Here is a 27254-nt window from a genome sequence, read left to right on the forward strand (position 1 = left end):
CTCATGGGTGAGCATGGTTTGTCTGATGGGTGGGGTCGGGTCTGATGGACTGTAGTGGGTGGGGCCTGCCAGAGGACAGGATTGGATGGACCCAGGCTGCCCTTGTTTTGATGGGTTCTTCCTCATAGAAGAATTCAGATTCCAGCCAGGCGACCTATATCAACAGAGACCCTCAGGAAGCTGGGCAGAGGCACCTGTCTTCCCTCCAGCCACGCCCATTCCTGACCTCTCAGGAACTTGGGGTGACAGGGAAGGAAACCCACCAGGGCCACCAAAGTGAGGCTAGATCCAAGACTTGGAAATCCGCTGCCTACCCATCCTGGGCCATGTCAAAGTTGGTTTGGGTGCCTCAGGAGCTGGGCCATCCTCTCAGACCAGGCTCCCCACACCTGACCTCATGGGCCCCAGCAAACCCCTGGAGAGGGGCAGAGGGGCCCTAGCCTAGACAGATGGTCCTGGACAGAGGAAGAATTTCTGGCTCCCATTGAAAGCTTGCAAGTTCTAGGGTGGGTTATTCTTAGGGAGGCCCCTCCCAGGGGTGATTCCTGCCCATTCCAGACCTAGCTGGGTGGGGTGGGAGTGGGGGCTGCTGCTGGCTGGGCCCCCCTCACAGACTCCCTGTTGTCTTCCAGGGGTTTCCCTGAGCTTAGTCCCTGTGCTGGCCCATCACATTCAACTTTGGTGGGACCCACTGGGCTACTGGCTTCTCTATAGTTTGGTCTGGCGACTACTGGGGACGCACAAAGAAGGTTCCCCTCTTTTTTTGTTTGTCTGTTTTAGGGTCACATCTGGTGATGCTCAGGGGATACTCCTGGTTCTGTGCTCAGAAATCACTCCTGGTAGACTCGGGGATCCTATGGGATACTGGAGACTGAAACCAGGTTGGCCATGTGCAAGGCAAAAGCCCTCCCTGCTGTGCTATCACTTCTGCCCCAAGTAAGGGTCCCCTCTTGTCTGAGCTTAATCTCTGCTCCTGTCCCCTTATCCTGCTTCTGGGGTGATTCAGGTCTCCTCCACTTAGCAGCTCAAAATTTATTTTAGTATTGATTTGGGGTTCACGTCTGCCAGTGCTGGTTCTACCTCAATCACTACTGGCAGTGCTCAGGGGTCCTATGGGATCCCGGGGGCTTGAACCCAAGTCGATTGCATGCAAGTCAAACACCCTCCTCACTGTGTTATCACTCCGGCCCCTTTAGGCGTAACTGTGGGGCTATGCCCACAGTCTGGTAGACACCAACAGAAGATCCCAAAGGCCTGGCCCCTGCTCTCTGATGTGGTCCCGCGTCTGCCTGCCCAGGAGGCTTGGAAGAGCCCTTAGAGAAACATGGGTGTGACACAGATGCGAGGGTGCAGCTCTCATCAACTCCTGACCCAGCCTGGTCCCCTGAGCTTCCAGGACAGTCCTGGAGGCCCCCAGCCACAGCTGGGGTAACCCTGGTTGCCCCGGGCACTCCAGAACCATGCAGCCCCCATTCTCAGGACCTCGAATTCAACTGGTCAACCACCAGCCCCATGGACCAAGAGTCTTTAAGAATGGGAGGACCCCACAATAAAGATCTTTGTGATTCCTTCAGACCCAGCCCCAAATCCAGGATGATTCCTTTTATCAAAGCCAGAGCAGGTAGCAGGGATGAGGATGGCAGGGGTCAGGGACCAAAGAGATAGCTCAGTGGGAAGGGTGCTGGCCTTGCACATAGCAGACTCGGGTTTGATGCCTGGCATCCCAGATGGTCCCGTGAGCACCTCCAAGCATTCTTGAGCACAGAGCCAGGAGTAACCCCTGAACACGGCCTGTGTGGCCCCCAAATAAAGAGTTCAGGGGTCATAGCCTGTTCATCTTGACTCCCCGGAGCAGAGTTCCCAGCCCTTTTCCATCAGGAACAGGCACTGGCCAAGGTGGGGGGTTCAGGCTGTGCCTGGCGATGGGGGTGGGGAGGTGCACTGAGGTTATCTCCAGGCTGCAGGCACCCACCCAGAGAGATGGGGCCCCTGTGGGAACCTTGGGGAGCAGAGCTGGATGGAGACAAGCATGTGGCTGCTTTTGCCGCTGCTCCTGTGGCCGATGCTGGGTAAACCCCCAGGGCCGGGGCAAGGGGTCCTTGGGGGGTCACCAGAGGGGGAGAGGCTAGGCCTAGGTCTGAGACAATGCCAGTATTCTCAGCAAGGCTGTCACTGATTCCCCAGGGATGCCCGAGGGCAGCCTCTGAGTGAAGAGGGGTCTCTGAGGGGGCCGGGCGGTGGCGCTAAAGGTAAGGTGCCTGCCTTGCCTGCGCTAGCCTCGGACGGACCGCGGTTCGATCCCCCGGTGTCCCATATGGTCCCCCAAGCCAGGAGCAACTTCTGAGCACATAGCCAGGAGTAACCCCTGAGCGTTATCGGGTGTGGCCCAAAAACCAAAAAAAAAAAAAAAAAAAAAAAAAGAAGAAGAACAACAACAACAACAACAACATCCCTTTGGAATTGAAAGTTTTGGGGCCGGGAAGGTGGCGCTAGAGGTAAGGTGTCTGCCTTACAAGCGCTAGCGTAGGACGGACCAGGTTCGATCCCCGGCGTCCCATATGGTCTCCCCAAGCCAGGGGCGATTTCTGAGCTCATAGCCAGGAGTAACCCCTGAGCGTCAAACGGGTGTGGCCCAAAACCCCAAAAAAAAAAAAAAAAAAAAAAAGAAGAGGGGTCTCTGAGCTGTGCAAGTCTCTAGACCAGGGGTCCTCAAACTTTTTAAACAGGGGGCCAGTTCACTGTCCTTCAGACTGTTGGGAGGGCCAGATTATAGGAAAAACAAAAATTATGAACAAATTTCTATGCACACTGCATATATCTTATTTAGAAGTGAAGAAACAAAATCGGAATAAATACAATATGTGGCCCACGGGCCGTAGTTTGAAGACCCCTGCGTCTAGACCGAAGGGGGGGTGTCTCTGAGCCAAGAAGAGTCTTTGAGCAGGTGGGGGGTCCCTGAGTTCCCCTCACTTCATTACCATCTCCTTTTCAGCCACCAGCAGTTTCTCAGCGGAGCACGAAGATGGTAAGTAGTGGGAGTGGGGGCTGGGTTCAGCTGGGAAGGGGGATCAGATGGTGATTCCATGTAGAGCAGGAAAGGGGACCCGGGCCCGGAGAGATAGCACAGCGGTGTTTGCCTTACAAGCAGCTGATCCAGGACCTAAGGTGGTTGGTTCGAATCCCGTTGTCCCATATGGTCCCCCATGCCTGCCAGGAGCTATTTCTGAGCAGACAGCCAGGAGTAACCCCTGAGCACCGCTGGGTGTGGCCCAAAAAAAAAAAAGAAAGAAAGAAAGAAAGGGGACCTGCTGAATGTCCCTTTCCGGGCACAAAAAGAGCTGGGCTTCCCCTGGGGCGGGGACCACTGTCTCACCATCACTCATCCTGATCTGCAGCATGACCCCGCAGGTACATGGCAGGGGTGAACACAGAGAGGGCAGCCCTGGAGAAGGGCCCAGAAAAGGTCAAATCCTGAGCCTACAGCCGACCCTGGGCCTACAGTGCTCGCAGCAGCCGTGTGGGGGCATCCGGGCCGACCACCCAGGATGGGTTCGGGCTACCACCTCTCCAGGTCCAGGCCTCTCCAGGTCACCTCCTCACCAATCTCAGAGTTGCTCCCTCTGGTTCCCCTGAGCCCGGTCCACTCTCCCCAAGAGTCTCCTGGTGACGGGGCCAGAGCAGTCTTGAAGGGCTAAGGGCGGGTCTGCTGCAAGGCCTCAGAGGATTCACTTCCTCATTTGCTCAGAAAACAAAACCCATGGTTCAAAGAGGAGGAGGGAAGTACCTGGGCGTCTCCACCCTGCAGAGTCCAGATTAGTCCTGGTTAGTCTGGGTTGGTCCTGGTTAATCTTAGTCCAGGTTGGTCCTGGTTGATTCTGGTTAGTCCTGGTTGGTATTGGTTGATTAGTCCTGGTTAGTACTAGTTGGTTCCGGTTAGTTCAGGTTCATCTTGGTTAGTTTAGGTTGGTCCTGATTAGTCCTGTTTGCTCTAGGTTAGTTCAGGTTAGTCCTGGTTGGTCCTGGCTAGTCCTGGTTGGTATTGGTTGGTTAGAAATGGTTGATCCAGTTAGTCCTGGATATTATTGGTTTATTAATCCTGGTTGGTCCTGGTTGGTTCTGTTTAGTCCTGGTTTGTTCTGGCTGGTTAGCCCTGGCTGCCCAACACTTTGGGTTTTTTGGGTTTTTTTTTTTGTTTTTTGTTTTTTGGGTTTTTTTTTTTTGGTTTTTGGGCCACACCCGGTGGTGCTCAGGGGTCACTCCTGGCTTTCTGCTCAGAAATAGCTCCTGGCAGGCACGGGGGACCCTATGGGACACCGGGATTCGAACCAACCACCTTTGGTCCTGGATCGGCTGCTTGCAAGGCAAACGCTGCTGTGCTATCTCTCCGGGCCCTGCCCAACACTTTTGACGGACCGCACATCTTTAACTCATTGACTCATTCATTCATTCATTCACTCATTTGCCATTCATTTCTTCCTTTGTTCATCCATCCACTCATTCATTTGCCTAAGAAACTTATTCATTTCTTCATTCACTACTTATTCATTCACCCATTCGTTCATTCATCGAGACTTTATTCAATTCTTCATTGACTCATTTAGCAAATGCCTCCCAGTGCCTACTTGGGACACAGTGCTGTCCCAGCCTGAGAGTGACACAGGGCCCAGGACAGAGCAAGGGGACTCACAGGCTCGTGGGGTCGGTGAAACTGAGTGAGGGGAGGTGCAGCCCTCTGCCAGAGCAGGCCGGAGGGTGACCACGGCAGCAGGGTCCTGGACAGGAGAGGGTTGCCCGAGTTGGGAACACCCCCACAGTGTGGATGGGGCCCTGCACCCATGAGGTCAGAGTAGAAGGTCTGGGCAGTGGCAGTGGCTGGGAGGGTGGGACTTTGATTTACGGCCAGGGCTGCTGTCTCTACAGAGGAGACTGGTGGGAATCAGGGTTGGTGACGAAACTGCCAGATGGTTACAACTCCAGCTCTGGACCCAGCAGAGAGGCAGCAAGAGCCAAGAGGCCCCGAGAGGCGGTGAGGAAGTGGTCATGGTAGGGGGGGGCAGACAGTGGATGTTGGGGCTGCTGTAGAAGATCCTCTGGGGCTGGGCCCACGCACCTGGGCCCAGTCCTCACTGCGTCACACACCAGCTCAGCTCCAACAGTGGACACACACACACACACACACACACACACACACACACAAACATTTTTTGGGGGGATTTTGGGTCATACCCAGCAGTGCTCAGGGGTTACTTACTCCTGGCTCTGCGCTCAGAAATCACTCCTGGCAGGCTCAGGGGACCCTATGGGATTCGAACCACCGTCCTTCTGCATGCAAGGCAAACACCTTACTTCCATGCTATCTCTCCGGCCCACACAAAAACGTTTTTCTTCATGACTTCCCCTCCCCACTGCTTGCTTGCTGTCACTGCCTTTGTTTTGATGCACAGGGTCGCACTCTTGGTTTTGGGGCCAGAGCCCCAGAACTGCACCAGGCATGTGGATGGGACCAGGGATCCAAATCAGGGCCTCAAGCTCCTGGGGAACAGGGCTTCACCATTGAGCCTTCCCAGACTCTGAAATCAACATTTCTTTTATTGAGGGTGGGAGAGGGGGCCAACCCCAGCTGGTGCTCAGGGGATCCTGCAGTCGCTGGGAATGGACTCATACCTGTGCTCTGGTCCCTCTGAACTAGCTCCCCATCCTTTATCCACTTTCTTTTCTTTCTTTTCTTCTTCCTTTTTTTTTGTGTTTTTTTTTTTTGCTTGTTTGTTTTGTTTTTGGGGCCACACCCAGTGACGCTCAGGGGTTACTCCTGGCTATGCGCTCAGAAATCACTTCTGGTGATAGCATGGAGGTAAGGCGTTTATCTTTCATGCAGAAGGTCATCAGTTCGAATCCCGGTGTCCCATATGGTCCCCCGTGCCTGCCAGGAGCAATTTCTGAGCTCGGAGCCAGGAAAAAAACCCTGAGCACTGCCGGGTGTGACCCAAAAACCACAAAAAAAAAAAAAAAGAAAGAAATCACTTCTGGGGGCCGGGAAGGTGGCGCTGGAGGTAAGGTGTCTGCCTTGCAAGCGCTAGCGTAGGACGGACCACGGTTCGATCCCCCGGCGTCCCATATGGTCCCCCCCAAGCCAGGGGCGATTTCTGAGCGCATAGCCAGGAGTAACCCCTGAGCATCAAACGGGTGTGGCCCAAAAACCAAAAAAAAAAAAAAAAAAAGAAATCACTTCTGGCTTGGGAGATCATATGGAATGCTGGGGGATCAAACCCAGGTTCGTCCAAGGCTAGTGCAGGCAAGGCAGACGCTTTACCGCTTGCACCACCCCTCCAGCCCCACTTTTTTTTTTTTTTTTTGGTTTTTGGGCCACACCCGGCGGTGCTCAGGGGTTTCTCCTGGCTGTCTGCTCAGAAATAACTCCTGGCAGGCACAGGGGACAATATGGGACACCGGGATTCAAACTAACCACCTTTGGTCCTGGATCAGCTGCTTGCAAGGCAAACGCCGCTGTGCTATCTCTCCGGGCCCCCCCACTTTCTTTTCTAATTTTGTTTCTGGACCACCCCCAGCAGTGCTTAGGGGTTACTCCTAGCTCTGTGCTCAGAAATCACTTCTCGGGGCCGGGAAGGTGGCGCTAGAGGTAAGGTGTCTACCTTGCAAGCGCTAGCGTAGGATGGACTGCGGTTCGATCCCCCGGTTTGATCCCTCGGCGTCCCATATGGTCCTCCCAAGCCAGGGGCAATTTCTGAGTTCATAGGAGTAACCCCTGAGCGTCAAACGGGTGTGGCCCAAAAACCAAAAAAAAAAAAAAAAAAAAAAAAAGAAATCACTTCTCCTGGCAGGCTCGGGGAACCCTATAGGATGCTGGTAATTGAACCTGGGCCTGCTGTGTGCAAGGCAAACAAACGCCCTTCCTGCTGTGCTACCACTCCAGGCCTCCCTTTAACTCTTTTTTTCTTCCTCCTTGGCACCCCCCCCCCAGAAGCCCCTCCCGAGGTCCTCATTACTTACAAAGTCCTAGAGGTATTTCCCAGAAGCCGCCGAGTTCTCATCTCCTGCCACGCGGCCCGAAAGCCCCCGCCTGTCAAGTATCTCCTGTGGGGCAGCAGGGGAATCCTGGTGGCCCGGAAGGTAGTGACCACCGGGGAAGCAGCCTCCTTCTACATCAATGTCACGCTCAAGTCCAGGCCAGACCTGCTCACCTATTCCTGCCAGCTGGACTCGCCCTGGCTGAACACCCGGCATGACTCGCCCCGGAGACAACCGACCAGCAGCGAGCTACAGCTGTACTGGGAATTGTGGGCCAGTGAGTGTGCGGTGACTGTAGGTCCCCAAGACATGGGGAGACCCCAAGCAATGGGCTCGGGAGCAACTCACAGGGAGCAGCTGGCACAGGTCCTCATGGGATGGCATGGCCTAGAAGCTCTGGGACCACATGGCAGGACTGAGCAGGCTGTGGGAGGTATGGGCCGAGGTGCCCAGCTCCTGCCAGCTTTAGCCTCTCAGTCCCTGTCATGGAGGTAGAAGCTGTAGGCTTCTTCCCACCTCAATCCATCTGCCAACTCTCCAGTTTGTATCCATGAACCCTGGGTACCCCCCACAGCTGACAGGCAGGGGTGCAGGGCAGGCCCCACCAGCTGAGATTTGAACTAGTGCAGGGGTGCAGGGTGGGGAGAGCCCAGGACCGGAGCCTTCCTAGCCACTGTGATAGGACAGGATGGGCAATGTGACCCCTGGCAAATGCTCACTCAACCTCTCTGGGCCTCACTTGTCTCCTGGGGAAAGTGTCTCTCAAGGGGAGTGGGTGGTGGGTGCTCCCCAGGAAGGCTCTTTGGAGCTTTTGGCTGAGGACCTTGGGAGATGCTTTTTTGGGGGGGTGAAGAGGAGCCTGGGCCGCACAGTCCTCTGCCAGCGTCTAAGACTGTTCTAAGGAACCGAGTTCCAGTAAGATGGAAAGAAAAAAGAACAGGGATTGAGTGAAAGCACAGCAGGGAGGGCTCTTGCCTTGCATGCGGCCAACCCAGATTCTATCCCCAGCATCCCACATGGTCCTCAGGAGTAAACCTGAGTATCACATGGTGTGGCTCTAAGAACCAAAACAGCAACAAACCTGAAAGAATATGAATAGGGATACTGGGCTCTTTTCTTTTTTGTTTTGGTTCTGTTTTGTTTTGTTTTTGTTGTTCTTTGGCCACACACGCTCGGGGCTTATTCCTGGCTTTGCCCTGAGGAATCACTTCTGGTCAGCCGCTTGCAAGGCAAATGTCTTTCCCTGCTGTGCTATCTATCACTCCTGCACTGCCAGGCAAATTTTGCAGACAGCTTCTGTAAAATGAGCTATTGTTTATCTGAACTTCAAGTACATCCTGCATTTTCACTTGCTAAATCTGACAAGTGGTAACATATGACACAAATATACAGACAAAGGACTGGAGCAATAGCACAGTGGTAAGAATGCCTGCCTTGCACGAGGCCAACCCAGGTTTGATCTCCAGCATCCCTAAGGGTCCCCCAAGCACCACCAGGAGTGATTCCTGAGTTCAGAGATAGGAGTAACCCCTTCTGCCCCCCCAAAAAAGAGAATGAAAATAATTGTAATGTGTGAGGTGCTTTCAGGCTGCATCAAAGTCCAAAAGAAGGGGGTAACCCAGAAGGTCTGCCTGGAGCAGACAGGCATTTTGTTTTGTTTTCTTTCTTTATGGTTTTTGGGTCACAGCTGGCAGCGCTCAGGGTTACCCCTGGCTCTGCACTCAGGAACCCTGGTAGGCTCGAAGGATCATATGGGATGCTGGGAATTGAAGCACTGTCTCCTGGGTTGGCCACGTGCAAGGCAAACACCTTACCGGTGTACTATCTCTCCGGCCCCTGTTTTTGTTTGTTTGTTTGTTTTTCTTTCTTTTTTTTTTTTTTTTATTTTGGGCCACACCTGATGACACTCAGAGGTTACTCCTGGCTCTGAGCTCAGAAATCAGTCCTGGCAGGCTCGGGGGCCATATGGAATGCTGAACATCAAACCCGAGTCCATTCCGGGTCAGCAGTGTGCAGGGCAAATGCCCTTTCGCTATGTTATCACTCCAGCCCCAAAGATGGGCATTCTGAAAGGCAGGAGACTGCAGCTAGGCCTTCCTCTTCTGTCCCCCAGAACCGGTGTCCCAGCCACAGGCCAACTTCACGCTGCAAGACGACCGTGAGGGTGCCCTGGTGCATGTGTCCTGCCAGGCACAGGCGGGCAGTCCCCCGATCACCTACAGCCTGGTGGGGAAGGACGGGCATGTCCACACGCGCCAGACGCCCCGCTACGGGCAGCCTGCTCACTTCTCCCTCTCGGTGTCCCAGACGTCCCGCTGGTTCCAGTGCCAAGCTGAGAACAACGTCAGCATCGGACACAGCCCCCTCACACTGGTGCCCCCAGGTCAGAAGAGCGGGCTTTGCTGAGGGCCAGCGAGTGGGAGGCCCATCTTGGTCCAGGGAGGGAGTTTAGCCCTGCTCTGTTCATCCCACAGGACTGCTGCCCTCGGTGCCCACCTTGGTGCTGGCCAGCAGCCTCTCCTCCATCGCGGCCATTTCCTCAGGGATGCTGGGCTGGACCATGAGGACCAGGTAGGGAATGGAGTGGGCCAGGTGGGCAGGAGATGCCAAAGCCACTGTCACAGAGACCCTGGCCAGGGTGCAGACCCTGGCAGTGGGATGAAACTTGGAGGGTTCATCCCTCGGGGCCAAAATGATGACACAGTGGGAAGGGCATTTGCCTTGCAGCTGCTAATCTGAGTTTGATCTCTGGCATCCCATAGGGTCCCCCGACCCTGCCAGGAGTGATTCCTGAGCATAGAGCCAGGAGTAACCCATGAGTGCTGCCAAGTGTGGCCCAAAAACCAAAAAAGAAAAAACAAACAGAAAGGAAAAAAAACAAAGAAGAGCAAGGGGTGTCTATCAGACTTGTGCTGCATAAGAGTCTTCTTGGGTTTAGTTTTGAGGCCCACACCCAGCAGTGCTCAGTGCCTACTCCCACTTTAGTGCTTACGGGGTCCCAAGTGAGGTTGGGGATAAAACCCAGGACCCGTCCCAGATGCAAAGTGTGTGTCAATCCCTGGACCGTCTCTCAGTCCACTGCAAATGTCACTCTGGGGCTGACCCCGTGTCCTCGGCAACTTGCCCTGTGTGTGGGTGGGTCTGTGGGTCTTGGCTGTGACTCTCTTATTAGTCCCTATGGGTCTGGGAAGGTGATCCCAGGCTACTGCCTGGCCTGGGAACCCTTGGGGGATGCCTCCCACTGACTATCTGATTGCCTTGGCCTTTGTCATCTGTCTGGCCTGGGTGCCCACGGTCCCCTCTGATCAGGACCCACTTGGTATCCAGATAGCCTTCTGTGTTGGGTCCATGCCTCGTGGCCACCAGCCCGGGTGCCCATCCTCACCCTCTTCGGGTCTCCGCCCAAGCCTCTGTCCTTTCCACACTCCCAGGAATTGCCCTATCAGCGGCTGAGTCTCAGTTTCCCTCCCATAAAGCCTGGAGTAGAGCTGCGCTTGCCGCTGGTGATTCAATGGGGTGACTAAACCCCCACGGCGCTCCTCCTGCCCTGGGGAACGGCGGTACCCAGCCCTATAAAGCCAGGATGGGTATGGTGTGGGCTGGCGCCTGGTGTGAACTCTTGCTTCTTCCCTGTCAAGGCTGTGAGCTCCAAGATGGGCCTGGTGAAGCTGCCGAACAGCCCCGCAGTTGGAGAGAAGGGCCACTCGCGGATTCCAGAATCCTGCATGCATAACAGCTCGGGAGAGGGGCGACTGCAGACAGAAGGGAGGGTCGGGGGAGGGGGGTCAGAACGACAGCACAGCAGGGAGGAAATTTATCTTGTATGCGGCCTACTGGGGTTCGATCCCCAGCATCCCTTGAACACTGCCAGGAGTGAACCTGAGCACACAGAGCCAGAAGTAACCCCTGAGTGCCGCTGCAGGATGTGGCCCAGAAACCACTGCCTGTCCAGCACCCCCACTGGACCCTAGCAAAGGCTGCCTGGACATCAGTGGCCCTGCAGAGCCGCCCAGTGGGGACCTGAGGGTGGACTGCAGACTGGATTGAGGGATTAAACTCTGCACCCTGCTGCTCCCCCGGCGAACCTTCCTTCTGCCTGTGTCCTGGAGCCCCTGGAAGTGCCAAGCCACCATTGTGGGGGGTGAAGCCCACCTAGGCTTAGCAGCAGAGAGAGAGGCGGGTGGGGAAGGGCCGAGCCCCAGTGGGTGCTCAGAGTCGGGGAAGCCCAGAAAAGGCCTCCCGGAGGCGCGGAGGAGGGCGGAGCCTTGGGGCTTTCCAGTCTCCCCTTTCGGGTCCCGCCGCCAGGTGGACGGACGGGCCGGTCCCCGCCTCGCTCGCTGCTGGGCGTCGGGCGCCGCACTTTGCCCACGGTCCCTGCCTGGGCCGGGCACGCCCCGGGGAGGAGCGTCCGGGCCGGCTCGGCGGTGGCGTCGGTGGCGGAGGCGACGGCTTCGGCGACATGGACGGCGGGGCCTACGGGGCGGCCCGGGCCGGCGGCTCCTTCGAGCTGCGGCGCTTCGTGGCGCAGCCGCAGGTGGTGGCGCGCGGCGTGTGCCTGGTGAGCCGGGGCCGGGGGGCTTCGGGGGGACTCGGGGGCCCTCTCTGGCTTCCGGACCGGCCCGCAGGTGTCAGGACCGGACTCCCCCAGCCCCAAGCCCACCCCCAAGCCCCGGTGGTGGCCGCGGGTGGCGCAGCGCGCGGCGGGCGGGCAGGTGGCCGTGCGCCCAGGTGGGCGCGCGCGCGCGGGGGTCCCCGAAAGGGGCTTTCCACGGCACATGGCGCGGGGAGCCGCCAAGCACCCCGAATCTCGAATCGGGGCTCGCTCCGGGCCGAGCCGGGCAGCCCCAGGAAGGTGGCCACGGCCGGCGCTTCGGGCCAGCTAGAGCCCGGCGCCCCGCGTCCTTCGCCGGCTCCCCGCTGCTGGCCCCGGTCCCGTCCGGGCGCAGAGGCCCGCGGCTCCGGCATCCCCAGTTCCGGCTCCGGCCGCGGGAGGTGGGGCCGGAGCTCCGGGAGGGAGAGGCCGGGCCGGGCCGGGCCGGGCCGGGGCGCAGGGGAGGCCGGCGCGCGGGGGCGCGGGCGCAAGGCACAGGGCGCAGGGCCCCGGTGCCGGCCGGTGCACCCAACTGTCTGGCTCAGCGCTTGCTCCCCGGCCGGCCGGCCCCGGGTGCGAGCAGATCCGACCCGGGGGAGGGGCCTGGACTCAGGGCGGAAGTTCTCGCGGCGGAGGAAAGCTGGTCGAACTGGGGGAGCCGCCTGCGGGGGAGCCGGCAGGGGCACAGCGGGGCGGGCAGAGGTGCCAAGGAGCGCCAGGGGCCTCCAGGGCGCTTTGTTTCTGTGGAGGAATTGGGGGGCGGCTCTAGGTGCCCGGGAAGGTGCCACCTTGGACATTTCTGGGCTCCCCAACACCCCCCAGCCACGGCGGGTGAGCCTTGAACATCACCTGGTATAGTGGGCACCTCGTGTACACCGCCGCTGTGTGGGCACCGAAGGGGCGAAGAAAGGGGCGGGTTTGGGCAAGTGCTGAGATCCTTCCCTAGCCCTCCCCATTATTGAGTCTTAGTTCCCTTGACCAAGTTCCCGTATCCCCACAGACTGTCGTCTGACCGAGTCCCCATCCCCATATCCCCTTGATCAAGTCCCCTGTCCCCCAGCCCGTTCCCGATTTAATCCCTCCTTACCCGGTCCCCCAGCTTGTCCCCCAATCGAGTCCCCCATCTCCCCATGTCCCAGCCTGTCCCCCAGATCAAGTCCCCCATCTTCCCAGCCTGTCCCCTGACCGAGTCCCCTTCCCCCTGATAGTCCCCAGGCCCCAGTCCATCCCCTGACCAAATCTCCCGTCTCCCCATCTCCAAGCTGTCCCACTGATCCACAACTCTCCTGACCTCCAGCCCTTCCCCTAACGAGTCCCTCACCTCCCTGTCCCTCAGCCCTTCCCCTGACGAGTCCCTGTCGCCCTGACCAAGTGCTCATCCCCCCCACCGCACCCCTCACTGAGTGCCTGTCCCCCGCTCCAGCTCTTCGCCCTGATCGAGTTCTCCTGCATATTCGGGGAGGGCTACACCAACACCCACGATGAAAAATTGGGCCAGCAGCACTGCGTGTTCAACCGCAACGAAGACGCGTGTCGCTACGGCAGCGCCATCGGCGTGCTGGCCTTCCTGGCCTGCGCCTTCTTCCTGGTGGTCGATGGCTACTTCCCCCAGCTCAGCAACGCCACCGACCGCAAGTACCTGGTCATCGGCGACCTGCTCTTCTCAGGTGCCCGCCGGCTGGGCTGTCCTGCCGCCTGAGCTGGGGAGGGGGTTGGATGCCCACAGGGCTCCCAAAGCGCTAGGGTGGCCCCATTTCTCAGGAGCGTGGGGCCCCGACCCCAGCAGACAGCTTCACTGGACCCTCCCATGCTGGGTGAGGGGTGCTGAGTGACAGGTCTTGAATGACAGATATTGAGTGACAGCAGTTGTGACAGATGAGAGATAGCTGAATGACTGACAGGAGTTGAGTGACAGATGCTGAGTGGCAGGTGCCGAGTGTCCCTAGTGTTGTGACAGGAGCTAAATGATGGGTGTTAAAATGACCAGAGTTGAATGGCAGATGTCACAGGTGAGGCCTTAAGTCCTCGAGAGTCTGTAGGGTCCCACCCTCCCTGTGTCCTGAGCTTCCCCTACCCCATCATCCTCAGGTGTCTGGACCTTCCTGTGGTTCGTGGGGTTTTGCTTCCTCACCAACCAGTGGGCGGCCACCAACCCCAAAGATGTGCTGATGGGCGCTGACTCTGCCCGAGCTGCCATCACCTTCAGCTTCTTCTCTATCTTCTCTTGGGTAGGTGGGCTCAGGGTGGGGGGTCTGGGACTGAGGGGCACAGGGTGGAGCAGAACAGGAACTCACCGCTGTCCCCTAGGGGGTGCTGGCCTCCCTGGCCTACCAGCGCTACAAGGTGGGCGTGGACGACTTCCTCCAGAACTACGCGGACCCCACGCCAGACCCCAGCTCGGCCTACGCCTCCTACCCGGGCGCCTCCGTGGACAACTACCAGCAGCCGCCCTTCACCCAGACGGCCGAGCCCACCGAAGGCTACCAGCCACCCCCCGTGTACTGAGCATGGGGAGCGGCCCTCCCTGCCAGGGCACCCTCAGAAAAGGGTTTTTAGCCACTAGTGCTGGGGGTCACTGCTTCCCAGCCCCCCGACCCCCATTACCATGCCAAGTGCCTTAGCTGCTGCCGCCCAGCCCGAGGAGGCCAGCCCAGCCTGCGGGCACTCACCGCTGGCCCTCAGGGTGCTCTGCCAAAGACGGCTGGACCCTCCCGGCTGGACCCTCCCCACTCCGCTGCTGGTGCTGGCCTGGGGCCCTGTCCTCCTCACTCAGGGTCACTCCCACTCCTGAGCCCCAGCCCTGCCCGTATGCTTAGGGATGCGGCCATCCCAGCCTGTTGTCTCTGGACTGCTTTGCCCAGTGGCTGGAGCCTACGCTTGCCTGCAGGCCGAGGTGGTGGTGCCCAGCAGGGCCCAGCTTCACCATGGACACTTTGCAGGGGGGGCATTGGCAAGTGTAGCCCCCCAGGCTGCTGAGTGTCTACAAAGTCTTGGGGGGATGATGGCGGGCACCTCGCTTCTGCCCGGGAAATGGAATAAATTTTTTTTCTCATTTGTCAGCGGCTTTCAATATTGATTAGGCACTGGGCAGGGGCTGCTGACTGTGAGGATGGGCCCATGGCTGGCACAAGGGCTTCATTTTAGGGGCGGCTGAGTCTGGCCCACTCTTACCTACCCCCTGCCCCAGGGTCTCATTCCCAGACTGTCCTCAGGCAGCCGCTTAAAATAGCCAGGAATTCAGCTATGCTGGTAAACAAGCCGGCCTGGGGCCCTGCCAGGGCCCAAGGCGGGTACAGAAGCTGCCCACTGAGGGAGTGATTGCCTTGAGGTCCCTTCCTGTGCCCCCCCCTCACCTAAGTGCTGGCCCAGAAAGGGGACCAGTCTATGCCCAACAGGCAGGACTCAGCACTCCAGATGTTCAAGAACCACCCCTGGGCCCGTGAGTGCCCATCCCCTTAAGCCCCCAGCACCCAGGTCACCACTGCACATGGTGTGGAGGGCCAGGGTCACCTGAGAACCTGAACCATGGCCTTACCAGCGTGACCCCACATCCCAGTGTACCTGCTCTGTGGGATCGAGCTAAGCCCAATCATTTGAGGTTGGCATTGCTATGGCCCGAGGCCCAGCTCGGGCCCCAGGGGTGATCAGGACACATCTAGCTCTGAAACTTGTCTGGTCAGTGGGAGCCACACTTAAGACCCTCTTAATTCGGAGGACTCTGCCTTGTTAAAGCTGTAGGTCCCACTGAGCTGGAGACCCCCAACTCACAATAAGGGGCATGTGTGCCCTGCCCACAGCAGAGGGAAGGTTCTAGAACCCCCCAACCCCACCCCACCCATCAAATCAAAGTGAGCTGTGACACCCAAAGGAAAATCAATTTAATTCAATTAATTTATTATTGAAAGCTGGAGAGTAGCACAGCCTTGCATATTCCAAATTGTGTTCTGATGGGTAAATCAGTCCAGAGAAATGTGATTCTGACAATCTCTGTCGTCAAGCCAGTATCAGAGCATCTCAGGAGGGAAGAGGGGTGCAGGCTAGGGGGAGACACTGGCCTGGATGGACCCTGTGCTTGGAGCACACTCTCAGGCCTGATGTGTTTGGAAGAAGAGTTCAGGGTTCAGCATGCTGGCTCTGCTGTCACATGGAGGAACGACAGGAATAGAACCACCGTCCAGTCCTGGGTTGGCCATGTGCAAGGTAAACGCCCTACCAGTGCTATCGCTCTGGCCCAACTGTTTCATTAAATCTCTCTAGAAAACTTACAACAACAAAAACCAAACAAAAAATCAGGGCCTGGAGAGATAGCACAGCTGCGTTTGCCTTGCAAGCAGCCGATCCAGGACCAAAGGTGGTAGGTTTGAATCCCGGTGTCCCATAGGGTCCCCCGTGCCTGCCAGGAGCTATTTCTGAGCAGACAGCCAGGAGTAACCCCTGAGCACCACCAGGTGTTGCCCCAAAACAAACAAACAAACAAAAAAAAACCCAAAAAAACAAAAACAAACAAAAAACCAAACCCCAAAAAGATAATCCCAGAGCCGATGCCAACTACAGGGCCAGGGTAGAAGCCACCGCCCAGTGGGGACCAGACTTTCCCTGAGAAGAAAAACTGGCCACAAAGGGGAAGAGGCCTCAGCAGAGGGCTCACAGCAGCTCCACCCTGCCCACGGCTCTTCCCTGAAGCTGCGAATGGCTGGGGAGGGAGCTCACAGGCCAGGTGGGCCCAAGCTCCAGGGGCCCTGTAGAATGTGCCTCAGTGGGCCAAACTGCACTGCAGAACCTGGTGGGGTGCGAAGAGCTTCTTGACGCCCTTGGGCTCACTGGGCCACCCCAGCGTCGGGCAAGGGCAATTCTCCTTATTGTCCTGTTCCAGCATCGGGCAAGGACAATTTTCTTTATTGTCTGGCAGGGCAGGCACCTTCTTGAAATAGCAGAGTCGGCACACGGAGTGGTACTTGTCAGCTCCTCCGATCACCTCCACCTATCACAGCACGGAGAGAGGGCAGGACTGAGTGGAGTGGAGCACGCATCCCCTACCCTGCACCCTGGCTGGGCACACAGTGGCACCCACCTCCTTCTCCACACCCAGGCGCTTGGTGTACGAGGCTTCCCGGAAACACTGCATGCACACGGCTGTCAGCTTCACCACGCTCTCTGCCAGTGGCACCAAATTCAGAATGTTCCCGAAAGCCTGCAGTCCCCCGGGGACAGGGCAGGGATGAAGGATGCGAATTCGGGTCCAGATGGAGAAAACCCAGATGCTCAGGACCCTCAGCTGCCACCCTGCTTCTTGCCAGGCCTGAGTCTGTCTGTGCAGCTCAAGTGCTGGGCTGGGGGAACCCTGTACCTTTCTCTGAAAGGTGCCATCCAGGGCAGCCACAATCACCGTCTTCCCTTCGTTGGCCCTGGCCTCGCAGAACTCCACGATGTCTGGGAACTGGGGATAAAGGAGATTCCAGGACCTCAGACGTGCACAGGACTTGGCCTGGTTAGAACCGGTTAAGCACGAAGGCAGAATCTGTGGTGAAGCTGTCCCCACGTACCAGTTACAGGTGGGACCAGTCCAGCCCGCCCAACGCCACCCTGGCCGATGGCTCCATCTCTGGTATCCAAACCCGCTCTGGGCCATCACGCCCGTTCCTTTTTTCATGGCTTTTGGTCTGCTCCTGAGCTATTTCCAGTTCTGCACTCAGGGATTGTGCCTTGCTGGTCGGGCTCAGGGACCCATACACGGGCAAGAGCTTCAACCCCCTACACTGTCTCTAAGTCTCCTGTGTCTCTTTTCGCTCCTCAGAGACACCGCAAGGCAGTGAGCACTCAGCTCAGGGCAGGTGGGCAGCATTGGCACCTAGGGAGGAAGGAAAGACAGTGTCCTGGGGTCAGGCCACACCGTGGAGAGCAGAGACCAGCGATGCATGGCTGGAACTGCCAAGAGAACAGGGCGAGGCCGCCACATAAACCCTCGGTGATGTGGGTCCTCAGAGGGCAAAGGGACATTCTGGGCTCAGGGAAGCCAGGCAAATGACCCAGGGTGATTCCTTTAGCCAAAGCCTTGGAGCATGGGCCAGGATCCAGGATGGGGACACAGGCTGGAGATACAGTGCAGGGTAAGACTTGGTTTGGCACATAGCTGCCCAACTCCCTACAGGCCTCTCCAAACACTCGTCTCTGAAGCATGGTTGGTGTGGCCCTAAAAACCTAGAATAAGAAAGCAAGAAGGGGGGCCGGGAAGGTGGCGCTAGAGGTAAGGTGTCTGCCTTACAAGCGCTAGCCAAGGAACGGACTGCGGTTCGATCCCCCGGCGTCCCATATGGTCCCCCAAGCCAGGGGCGATTTCTGAGCACATAGCCAGGAGTAAGCCCTGAGCGTCAAACGGGTGTGGCCCAAAAACCAAAAAAAAAAAAAAAAAAAAAAAAAAAAAAAAAAAAGAAAGCAAGAAGGGACTGTAGCGATAGCATAGCGAAAAGAGCAGGTGTCTTGCATACAGCCACCCAGGTTCGATTCCTGGCATCCCATCTGGTCTCCTGAGCCTGCCAAGAGTAACTCCTGAGCGCCCGAACCCTGCCCCCCCAACCCCGCAAAAAAGGAAAAGAAAGCAACAAAGGTCAGTAAATGGGGTGCCGCCTTCACACACGTGGCAAAAGGCAGCCGGTCTGGAAAACAGCCCAGAAGAAGAGGGGGAGCAGTAAGAAGCAAAAGGGGAACTGACTATGTGGGGTGCAAATTGGAAGAAGCCAGGAGTGAACTTGAGGATGTGTTTCAGTCTCACTGGCCTCAGCTTTCTCAGACCCTCTGCCCCCTGCTGGCCACTCTGATGCCTCTATCTTCCTCACTCCCTGGAAACCCCCAAATCTCCAGCAATCCCCAAATTTCTCAGGGCGGTGCATCCCCTGAGCATGGTCCTGCCCAATGTCTGACCTGTGACCCCCAGTCCTCTCCTCTTCTTTAGACAGAACGTGTCTAAAAATGCCCTTTTCTTGGGGCCGAGTGATAGCATAGCTGTAAAGTTTGCCTTACATGCGTCCAGCCCCAGACGGACCCGGTTTGATTCCTAGCATCCCATATGGCCCCCCTGAGCCTTCCAGGAGCGATTTTTGAGCACAGAGCCAGGAGCAACCCCGAGTGCCTCTGGGTGTGATTCAAACCCACCCCCTGCCCCAAAATAAAATAAAATGAAATAAAAAGGCTCTTTCCTGCATCCTGCTGACCGTGGTCCAAATTCCCAGAACCAGGCCTAATAGCAGAGCCAGGCACAAGGTGTGGTTCAAGCCCCAAAAAGAGAGGAAAAACACATAAAACAGCAGGGTCCAGGGCAGACGGTCAGACCCAGTAGTTGCTCCATGGAGATGAACCCCAGTATGGCCGCTGTCCTAGAAGCCTCCAGGCTTGACCCCCAGCATCCCCTATGCCCCCCTAAGTTCCTCCAGGAGTGATCTCTGAGCACCACCCTAGGGACAACAGATGAGGCAGTTGGCATGATGCAGGGGGGAAACGGCAGGAAGGAGATGTTGGACAGGACAGGTCATCCACTTACGAATTGGCCCTCATCAATGCCGATGACAGCCACATCTTGGGCATCGGAGGTCACATCTTGAAGCCTACAGGCGGGCAGTGCCTCCATAGTGTTCCTGAGAAGAGAGGTGAGGAGTGAAGTGAGGGCAGTGGGCCAGCGAGCCTGCAGAGCCAGAGGCAGGCCAGGGGGCAGCGGTACCTGCAAAGCAGGTGGAGATGTTTATGGGTAGGATCCAAACAAAGGCCCTGGCATAGAAAACCAGCACCCCACAAGGCTGTGTCCCTGAGTGCTGTGGGTCGGGAAGGAGCGATGCCCCACAAGAGTGCCGACATCAGCATCCAGTACTACTGAAGGCAGAGCAGGACCGGCCAGGCCCAGGAGGCCATGGGCAGCTTTTGCAGATTTTGGGGGCGAGGGAGAAGTTTCCAAGCAGTGCTCATTGGCCAGTTGAGGAATCAAACAGCCCCTGGCCAAACAGGCAGCCTCCTAGTTCTAAACAGATTTGTCTTTCATTCTGTGACCACACCTGGGTGAGCGCAAGCAGGAATGAGACCCCAGGCCTGGTTCTAGTCATTGTCAGCCCAGCCCAGTGGCCCAGCAGAGTGGAACAAGGACAAGAGTCAGACTACACCTGGCAGCATTCAGGAGACTATTTTGGTGCCAGGATTCAAACTGGGTCTTGCCACATACCAGGCAGGTGCCTTACCTCTCCCATTTCTCTCCAACTCCTCAAAAGCAGATTTCTAATGGGACTGAGGCTGCATTTTATATTTGTCTTTAGCTATATAGTCATAACATAATTTCTTTCTTTTTTCTTTCCTTGTGGGGACGAACAGCAGTGCTGGGGCCTATTCCTGGCTCGGTGGGTCATAGGTAGTGCCAGGAATCAACCTCGTATCAGTTGCATGCAAAGCTAGAACTACTCAGTATACTATCTCTACTGAATTTCTTTTTTTTTTTTTCTTTTTCTTTTTTTGGTTTTTGGGCCACACCTGGCGGTGCTCAGGGGTTACTCCTGGCTGTCTGCTCAGAAATAGCTCCTGGCAGGCACGGGGGACCATATGGGACACCAGGATTCGAACCAACCACCTTTGGTCCTGGATCGGCTGCTTGCAAGGCAAACGCCGCTGTGCTATCTCTCCGGGCCCTGAATTTCTTTTTTTTCTTAATTAATATCTTTATTTAAGCACCATGATCAAACATGTTTATAGTTGGGTTCCAGTTATTAAAAAAAAACAACCACCTTCACCAGTGCAACCTTCCCACCACCAATGCCCCCATCTCCTTCCCCTACCCGCCACTTAAATTTCTTTACCTTCTTTTTTTTGGGGGGGGCCCACCCGGTGACGCTCATTTCTGGCTATGCTCTTAGAAATTGCTCCTGGTTTGGGGGACCATATGGGACACCAGGGGATCAAACCGCAGTCTGTCGTAGGCTAGCGGGCAAGACAGACGCCTTACACCCTTCACCACCGCACTGGCCCCTTTACCTATTTCTTAAGTTTGTTTCTGGGCCTCACCTGGCGATCTTAGGGCTTACACCTAACTGCACTCAGGAATTACTCCTGGAGGACCATAGGGGATGGCAGGGATCAAACCCAGATAAGCTGCATGCAAGGCAAGGGCCCTGCCCACTGTACTATTGTTCCATTACCCTCCACCCTAATTTCTTCTTTTTACTCCTCTCCTTCTCTTTTTAATAGGAAGGAGCAAAACCAGCCTGGTTTCAGGCTGACTATTAGTATCATGTGCAAATGATGCTGAATAAATGGGGAAACCTGGCTAAGACCAGCTTGGACCTCAATCCCAGTGACCTAGACGGATTTCCTGCCTTCAGCGCCCCACACAGAAAAGGCTTCCTCTAAACTCAGAGCCAAGTTCCATAGCAGATCTCAGTACTCAGCAGAGCTTGAAAGCGAAAGCGTGTTCTGGAACATTCCAGAGCCCCATGTGATGCTTATGGGCAGAGGAATGTGGCTGTGGGCTGTCTCCAACCCTTCCTAGAAACAACCTGCTTCTTCTTCTTCTTTTTTTTTTTTTTTGTTTTTTGGGTCACACCCGGTGACACTCAGGGCTCTGTGCTCAGAAATCGCTGCTGGCAGGCTCAGGGGACCATATGGGATGCCGGGATTCGAACCACTGTCTCCTGGATCGACTGCATGCAAGGCAAACGCCCTACCGCTGTGCTATCTCTCTGGCCCAGCCTGTTTCTCTTTTTACCTCGCTATCTGCTCCTCTGAAAGGGTATCCCCGGGGCCGGGCGGTGGCGCTAGAGCTAAGGTGCCTGCCTTGCCTGCGCTAGCCTAGGACGGATCGCAGTTCTATCCCCTGGTCCGATCCCCCGGCGTCTCATATGGTTCCCCAAGCCAGGAGCAACTTCTGAGCGCATAGCCAGGAGTAACCCCTGAGCGTCACTGGGTGTGGCCCAAAAACAAAAAACAAAAACAAAAACAAAAAAAAAAAGAAAGGGTATCCCCAGCGTGGAGGTCCCCTGCAGACTCGGTGGCCAAATAGAGCTGAGCAGGACTTTTTTTTTTTTTTTTTTTTTTTTGGTTTTTGGGCCACACCCGGCAGTGCTCAGGGATTACTCCTGGCTGTCTGAAATAGCTCCTGGCAGGCACGGGGGACCATATGGGACACTGGGATTCGAACCAACCACCTTTGGTCCTGGATCGGCCGTTTGCAAGGCAAATGCCGCTGTGCTATCTCTTCGGGCCCTGAGCAGGACATTTTAAATTTGAATTCTTGGGTCACACCCAGCGGTGCTAAGGGCTTACTCCTGGCTCTGCACTCAGGGATCACTCCTGGTGGGTTTAGGGAACAATGGGATGCCGGGGATCGAATTCAGGTCAGTGCTATCACTCTGGCCCCCAGCCCCTTCATCTTTTTTGGTTGTTGCGTCATCGTGCAGGGGTTCCTCCTGGCTCTGTACTCAGGAATCACTCCTAGTAGGCTCAGGGGACCTGAAGATAGGATACTGAAGATAGTTACATGCAAGGCCTTTCATCCTTTTTTTTTTGGTTTTTGGGTCACACCGGCTGTGCTCAGGGTTACTCCTGGCTGTCTGCTCAGAAATAGCTCCTGGCAGGCACGGGGGACCATATGGGACACCGGGATTCGAACCAACCACCTTTGGTCCTGGATCGGCTGCTTGCAAGGCAAACGCTGCTGAGCTATCTCTCCGGGCCCCCTCATCTTTTTTTTTTATCCCCAATACTCTATTAGGTCCCTGGAGCACTGCCAGGGGCCACTTAGACTCCCTGAGCATCACCACCTGTGATCCAAGACCCTCCCCCCTTTATAAAAGGGACTGGAGGGGCCAGTAAGATAGCACGGAGGGGAGGGCACTTGCCTCTCACAGGTCCAACCTGGGCTTCATCCCAGCACCAGGTATGGTCCTAAGTCCTATCAGGAGTGATCCCGAATCACAGAGCCAGGAGTATGTCCTGAGCACCGATGAGTGTGCCCCCCCCAAAGAGAGGGAGGGCTAAAGAAAATGTGGGAGCTCTGAGCCAGTTACTAGTACCACAGATGGGTCCCTAAGCACTGCCAGGGCTCACTGGAACACAGAACCAGGAGCAGCACCGGAGCCCAGATGGAGGAGGTGGTCCCCAGATATCCTCTGCGCCCTCAAGAAAGGCTACAGAGCACAAAGGAGCCCAGGATAAAGCCCCAGTTCTATGGGGTTCCCCACAAACAGGGTGTCATCCCAATCGCTATACCCAGCAGAAGAGGAACCAGCAGACGGTGAACGTGGCAATTCTTGAACTTGCCCCATGACCTTCTCTGGGGGTTCCTGGGTGCTGGACAGTCAGCAGCTGTCCCATTAGGCACTGCTCATTTTGAGTGATCAGGCCAAGCAGTGTCCAGACTCACGCAGGCCAGGCAAGTAGCTCTTTTTTGGGGGAGGAGGAGGCAGGGTTGGGGCCACACCCAGTGGTGCTCAGGAGTTACTCCTGGCTCTATGTTAAGGTGTCATTCCTGGGGCAAGAGAGATAGCATGGAGGTAAGGTGTTTGCCTTGCATGCAGGTCAGTGGTTCAAATCCCGGCATCCCATATGGTCCCCTGAGCCTGCCAGGAACGATTTCTGAGCGTAGAGCCAGGAATAACCCCTGTGAGCTGCCGAGTGTGACCCAAAAACCAAAGAGAAAAAAAAAAAATGGAGGTCATTCCTGGTGGTGCTCAGGGGATCCTATGAGATGCAGGGATCTAACCCAGGTCAATCATCTGCAGGGCAAACACCCTCCCTGCTGTGCTATTGCTCTGTCCTCATTAGCCCCAGTTTTTTTGTTTTGTTTTTGGGTCACACCTGGCTGCGATCAGGGGCTATTTCTGCCTCTATGTTCAGAAAACGTCCCCCGCAGGCTTGGGGGAACATATGGACTTCCACGATTCAAACCATGGTTCTTCTGCATGCAAGGTAAATGCCTTACCTCCATGCTATCTCTCTGGCCCCATAGCCCCAATTTTAAATAATGAAACAATTCCCAGAAACTGTGAGGGGTGTGGGGGGGGGACCCAAAATCCCCTTTAGAAGGCCTGTTCCAGGCCTGTGTTCAGGGCTCTGGGCATTCCCCACAAAAGACCAAGCACCTTGTCCCTTCAGCCCCCTCTTCAGAGTTCTGGCCTCCACCCAGGGTTGGGCAGGGCGGTGGGGCCCAAAGGCAATACTGACCGGTCATGGGTGGAGAAATTGCTGCTGTAACGTGTGTCTTTGGCGTATTTGATCACCAAGCACTTGTACTGGGCGATCTGGAAGCGGCGGACTCTTCTCATCAGCTCCGTGCTGCAAGGGAGGCGAAGGCCATCAGCAAAGGGTCCCCCAGACCTTAGGGGTGTTAAACAGCACAGCCAGGTCTGTGCCCAGACAGGTGGAAAGTCTCTGGGCTAGGACCAAATTGGGAATGTCTGCCAAGCAGAGACGGCAGAACACAGGGGTGCAGGGGTATCACCCCAGAGACATCTCATCCTGAAGTCAGAATCCGTGCCCAACAGCTCCCTGTGCAATCAAAGAAAGCACTCGGCCCAGAGAAACAGGCCTTACACACAGTCAACCCAGGTTTGATCCCTGGCCGTCCATAAGATCCCAGAGGCACCAGGAGTGATCCCTGGGCACCCTTAGGTGTTGCCCCCCAATAAAACAGCAATGCCCATTGCTGACTCTCCCTAGTGAGCTGGAAAGGTGGATGGATGCTCAGGAAGAAACTGGGACGCCACTATGGTCAGCTGCCTTTTCCCGCCTTTGCCTTTCCCACCTCAAAGAGCGCGGGAAGGAAGAAGGCGGGATGCAGCTGGGAGGCGCCTCCAAGGACTGGGCCAAGACAGGATCCTGCAGGCAACAGGGTGCTCCAGGAGGAGGGCAAGAGGGGACCAGGAGGGAGGAGCCCACCCCAGAGTGGGGGTTCCTGGAGGGAGCTGGGCCCTGGAACATGGGGGGCAGAAAGGTGGCTTCTTAATTTCTTTTTTTTTTTGGTTTTTCTGAGGGGTGCTGGGGGCAAGGGTCATAGGTAGCCCAGGGGTCAGGGGGTCAGAGGCTGAGGCGGCCCAGACCCCAGGCCCTGTCCCTGCACGACCTACCTTTTTCCTGAGAACATGGGTCCGAGGATCACCTAAGGGGAGACGAGAAGCCTTTCAGGGACCCTCCCGGACGCTGACCCCGGAGCCCCGCAGACCACCCTAAGCGCCCGCACACCTGAATCTGCCCCCGCATCTTGCCGGGGGAGCCGGGAAGCACCGTGGGCAGGTTGATGCAACTCATGGTGCAACCACGCGGGATGCTCCAAGGACCCGCAGCCCCGCACGTAGCCTGCTCCCAGTCTGCAGCAAAGCGCGGTTCGCGCGTCTTTTTTACTTGCGTTTTGCCTGCGGAGCCAATCAGCCAATCAAAAACCGGCGTGCTTCCGCCGCAGCCAATCACCGCGCGCGGCGGGAGATTTGGGTTCAGCCACGCCCCGCTCACACGGGGGCGGGACTGGGCGGACGCCCCGGTCAAACATTGGGCGGGGGGCGGTCACTATAGAGCTGGTGGGCGTGGTCTCGGGAAGCCACGCCCCTCTCGCAGAACTGGGTCCTCTGACGGGGGCACCCGCTGCTTAGAAGATGCTTCTGAGCTGCCCAGCCTGCTTCTCTCGGCCTGGCACTTTGCTCCCCCGGGGTCTCACGCATCCCAGGCCAGTGCTCCACGGCAGCTCCCTTCCCAGCTTTGGACGCCGCAGGATGGCTGTGTCCAGCCAGAGCGAGGCCCCCTGGAAAAAGTTCTCCAAGGAGGTAAGGCAAGGACTTCTTGCAAGCCCCAGGTGTGGGGGGCAGTGGGGTGGGAGCTCAGAGTCACCCTAGGACAGCACCTACATCTGGGTAGGCCTGCTGGAGGCTCTTTTAATATGACACCCCCTGTCATGCTCCTGGTGATGGGGGTCCAGGAAATGGAAATTCTTTTTTTTTTTTTTTGGTTTTTGGGTCACACCTGGCAGCGCTCAGGGGTTCCTCCTGGCTCTATGCTCAGAAATCCCTCCTGGCATCTCAGGGGACCCTATGGGATACCAAGATTCGAACCACTGTCTTTCTGCGTGCAAGGCAAACTCCTTACCTCCATGCTATGTCTCTGGCCCCAAAATGGAAATTCTGACTCTACCCTGTGTGTGCCCCCCACCCCAGGAGGTTGGGGTGAGGCTATTAGCAATTTTAAGCATGAGGTGAAGGGTACGTGGGTCACGGACCCTGGAGGAGGAAGGGTAGGCAGTCACAAGGGAAGAGTGGTTGCCCCTAGGCCCAGATCCATTCCCCACCAGATCATCTCCAAACTGGTTTCGCCGCAATGGAGGCTGAGCATATCTAAGAATCTGGTTAGACTTGAGTGACAGCACAGTGGGGAGAACACAGCGTGAGATTAAACTGGGTTTGATCTCTGGTATCTCCTAGGGACCCCCGGAGCCTGCCAGGAGTGATTCCTGAGCACAGAGCCAGGAATCCTTGAGCACTGCAGGGTATGGCTCAAATCCAAAACAAATATAGAGTTAGACTGGAAAGTCTGGAAAGCTCTCTCCTGGGCCTATGTCTGTCCCTTCACCTCACACGCCCCTGTGCAGAGAGCTCTGAACCCCCCCCCCCCGTGTTGGCATTGGTGCCTTTGGGGGTCAGTGTCGATGGTCAGCCTTGCCCACCCACACTGCCGTCACTGGTCACAGGTTAACCGGCACATGGCACCAGGACTCGGAGACAAGAGCTGAGGTTACAGCTCTGTGGCTCTCTTCCATTTGACCCCAAATTCCAGCCCCGTCCAAGCTCAAAGCCTTCGCCCTTTGCCTTTGGGCTTTTCCTCCCAAATCTGCTTCCTCTGAGGGGTTGAACAGCTGAGCTGACGTCTGAGACCAGCTCGTTCCCAGCCTAGCTTCCAGCCTTATCTCTGACTGTTTTTGTCTGTCTGTCTGTCCTAGTTTCCAACTGAACTTTGCTTCCTTTGCTTCCTTCCTCCACTTCCTGACCTCAGACTGCAAATGCACCTGATCCCCCCCACTGCTGGGGAATAACACAGCTTGCACTCAGCACCCACCCATACACCCTTCCTGTCACCATCTCAGCAGTCAACACACAGTTCACCCCTGGGGTGGGGGTCTTAGCTGCTGCCCGGAAGGTGACCCAGTGGCCTGACATAGGGGACCCCCCTCCCTCCAAGGGCTCCTTTTAGGTGATAGTTGAGTCTCCATACTGTGCTCAGAGCTGCTGGCAGGGGAGAGTGGGGAGTGATGGGCCGAAAGGGGACTGAAAGGAAGTGGAGCACAACTGAATGCCTGAGGGCAGTGGGGGGTCCCTTAGGCAGAGGGGACCCCAGGGGGATTTTGGAGAGTGGAGGCATAGGCTGTCTTGGGCATAGATCTGATGCTGCTTTTGTTTCTCAGGAGCTGGAGATCCAGTATAGCCCCAGCAAATGGGTGGTCCGAAGGGGAGCAGACGAGGCCCTGGACACCTTCTCGCGCTTAGGAACCCAAGGTATGGCGGTGCCTCTGTCCTGGACTTGAGCACCCCTGAGTCAGAATGTTCCTCCTGGGAGGGAGGGAGGGACTGGACTGAGAGCACGTCGGAAAGAGTGTTTGCCTTGCACCTGGCTGACCCCAGAAATGTCTGGC

The 27254-nt window shown here is 56.7% G+C and overlaps 4 protein-coding genes across 4 annotated transcripts in view; 3 read left to right on the plus strand and 1 right to left on the minus strand.

Moving 5' to 3' along the window:
- The first annotated feature begins 3 nt into the window (after positions 1-3).
- Positions 4-11073, plus strand: C1H17orf99 (chromosome 1 C17orf99 homolog). Its single transcript, XM_049768610.1, has 9 exons — positions 4-7; positions 2993-3025; positions 6980-7303; positions 9140-9409; positions 9501-9597; positions 10336-10345; positions 10458-10529; positions 10665-10810; positions 10998-11073. Exons 1-9 carry the CDS (start codon positions 4-6, stop codon positions 11071-11073), a joined length of 1032 nt encoding a protein of 343 aa, XP_049624567.1.
- A 376-nt stretch (positions 11074-11449) lies between these two features.
- On the plus strand, positions 11450-14666 carry SYNGR2 (synaptogyrin 2). The gene is made up of 4 exons (XM_049776843.1): positions 11450-11584; positions 13041-13284; positions 13706-13845; positions 13925-14666. The coding sequence occupies exons 1-4, from the start codon at positions 11486-11488 to the stop codon at positions 14120-14122; spliced, it is 681 nt and encodes a 226-aa protein (XP_049632800.1). The 5' UTR covers positions 11450-11485; the 3' UTR covers positions 14123-14666.
- A 1704-nt stretch (positions 14667-16370) lies between these two features.
- On the minus strand, positions 16371-24889 carry TK1 (thymidine kinase 1). The gene is made up of 7 exons (XM_049776881.1): positions 24824-24889; positions 24709-24740; positions 23807-23917; positions 19152-19245; positions 16965-17054; positions 16689-16808; positions 16371-16598 (listed from the first exon to the last, which is right to left on the minus strand). Exons 1-7 carry the CDS (start codon positions 24887-24889, stop codon positions 16371-16373), a joined length of 741 nt encoding a protein of 246 aa, XP_049632838.1.
- Positions 24890-25207: 318 nt separating this feature from the next.
- Positions 25208-27254, plus strand: part of AFMID (arylformamidase) — an 18898-nt gene continuing 16851 nt past the window's right edge. Inside the window, exons 1-2 of the mRNA XM_049776690.1 lie at positions 25208-25398; positions 27027-27117. Coding sequence (XP_049632647.1) covers positions 25231-25398; positions 27027-27117 — 259 coding nt within the window. The 5' untranslated portion in view covers positions 25208-25230. The remainder of the gene's footprint in view (positions 25399-27026; positions 27118-27254) is intronic.

The sequence above is a fragment of the Suncus etruscus genome, chromosome 1 (assembly GCF_024139225.1).
Source record: "Suncus etruscus isolate mSunEtr1 chromosome 1, mSunEtr1.pri.cur, whole genome shotgun sequence".
NCBI classification, from domain to species: Eukaryota; Metazoa; Chordata; class Mammalia; order Eulipotyphla; family Soricidae; genus Suncus; species Suncus etruscus.

Coding starts and splice junctions, on each gene's coding strand:
- C1H17orf99 (XM_049768610.1), top strand. Junction 7,304..9,139: donor GTACTGGGAATTGTGGGCCA/GTGAGTGTGCGG, acceptor TCTGTCCCCCAG/AACCGGTGTCCCAGCCACAG. Junction 10,811..10,997: donor GGGAGGGTCGGGGGAGGGGG/GTCAGAACGACA, acceptor ACTGGACCCTAG/CAAAGGCTGCCTGGACATCA.
- SYNGR2 (XM_049776843.1), top strand. CDS start 11,486: ATGGACGGCGGGGCCTACGGGGCGGCCCGGGCCGGCGGCTCCTTCGAG. Junction 11,585..13,040: donor TGGCGCGCGGCGTGTGCCTG/GTGAGCCGGGGC, acceptor CCCCCGCTCCAG/CTCTTCGCCCTGATCGAGTT. Junction 13,285..13,705: donor CGGCGACCTGCTCTTCTCAG/GTGCCCGCCGGC, acceptor CATCATCCTCAG/GTGTCTGGACCTTCCTGTGG.
- TK1 (XM_049776881.1), bottom strand. CDS start 24,889: ATGAGTTGCATCAACCTGCCCACGGTGCTTCCCGGCTCCCCCGGCAAG. Junction 24,741..24,823: donor AGATGCGGGGGCAGATTCAG/GTGTGCGGGCGC, acceptor GTCTCCCCTTAG/GTGATCCTCGGACCCATGTT. Junction 17,055..19,151: donor GCATTGATGAGGGCCAATTC/GTAAGTGGATGA, acceptor CTTTATCCCCAG/TTCCCAGACATCGTGGAGTT.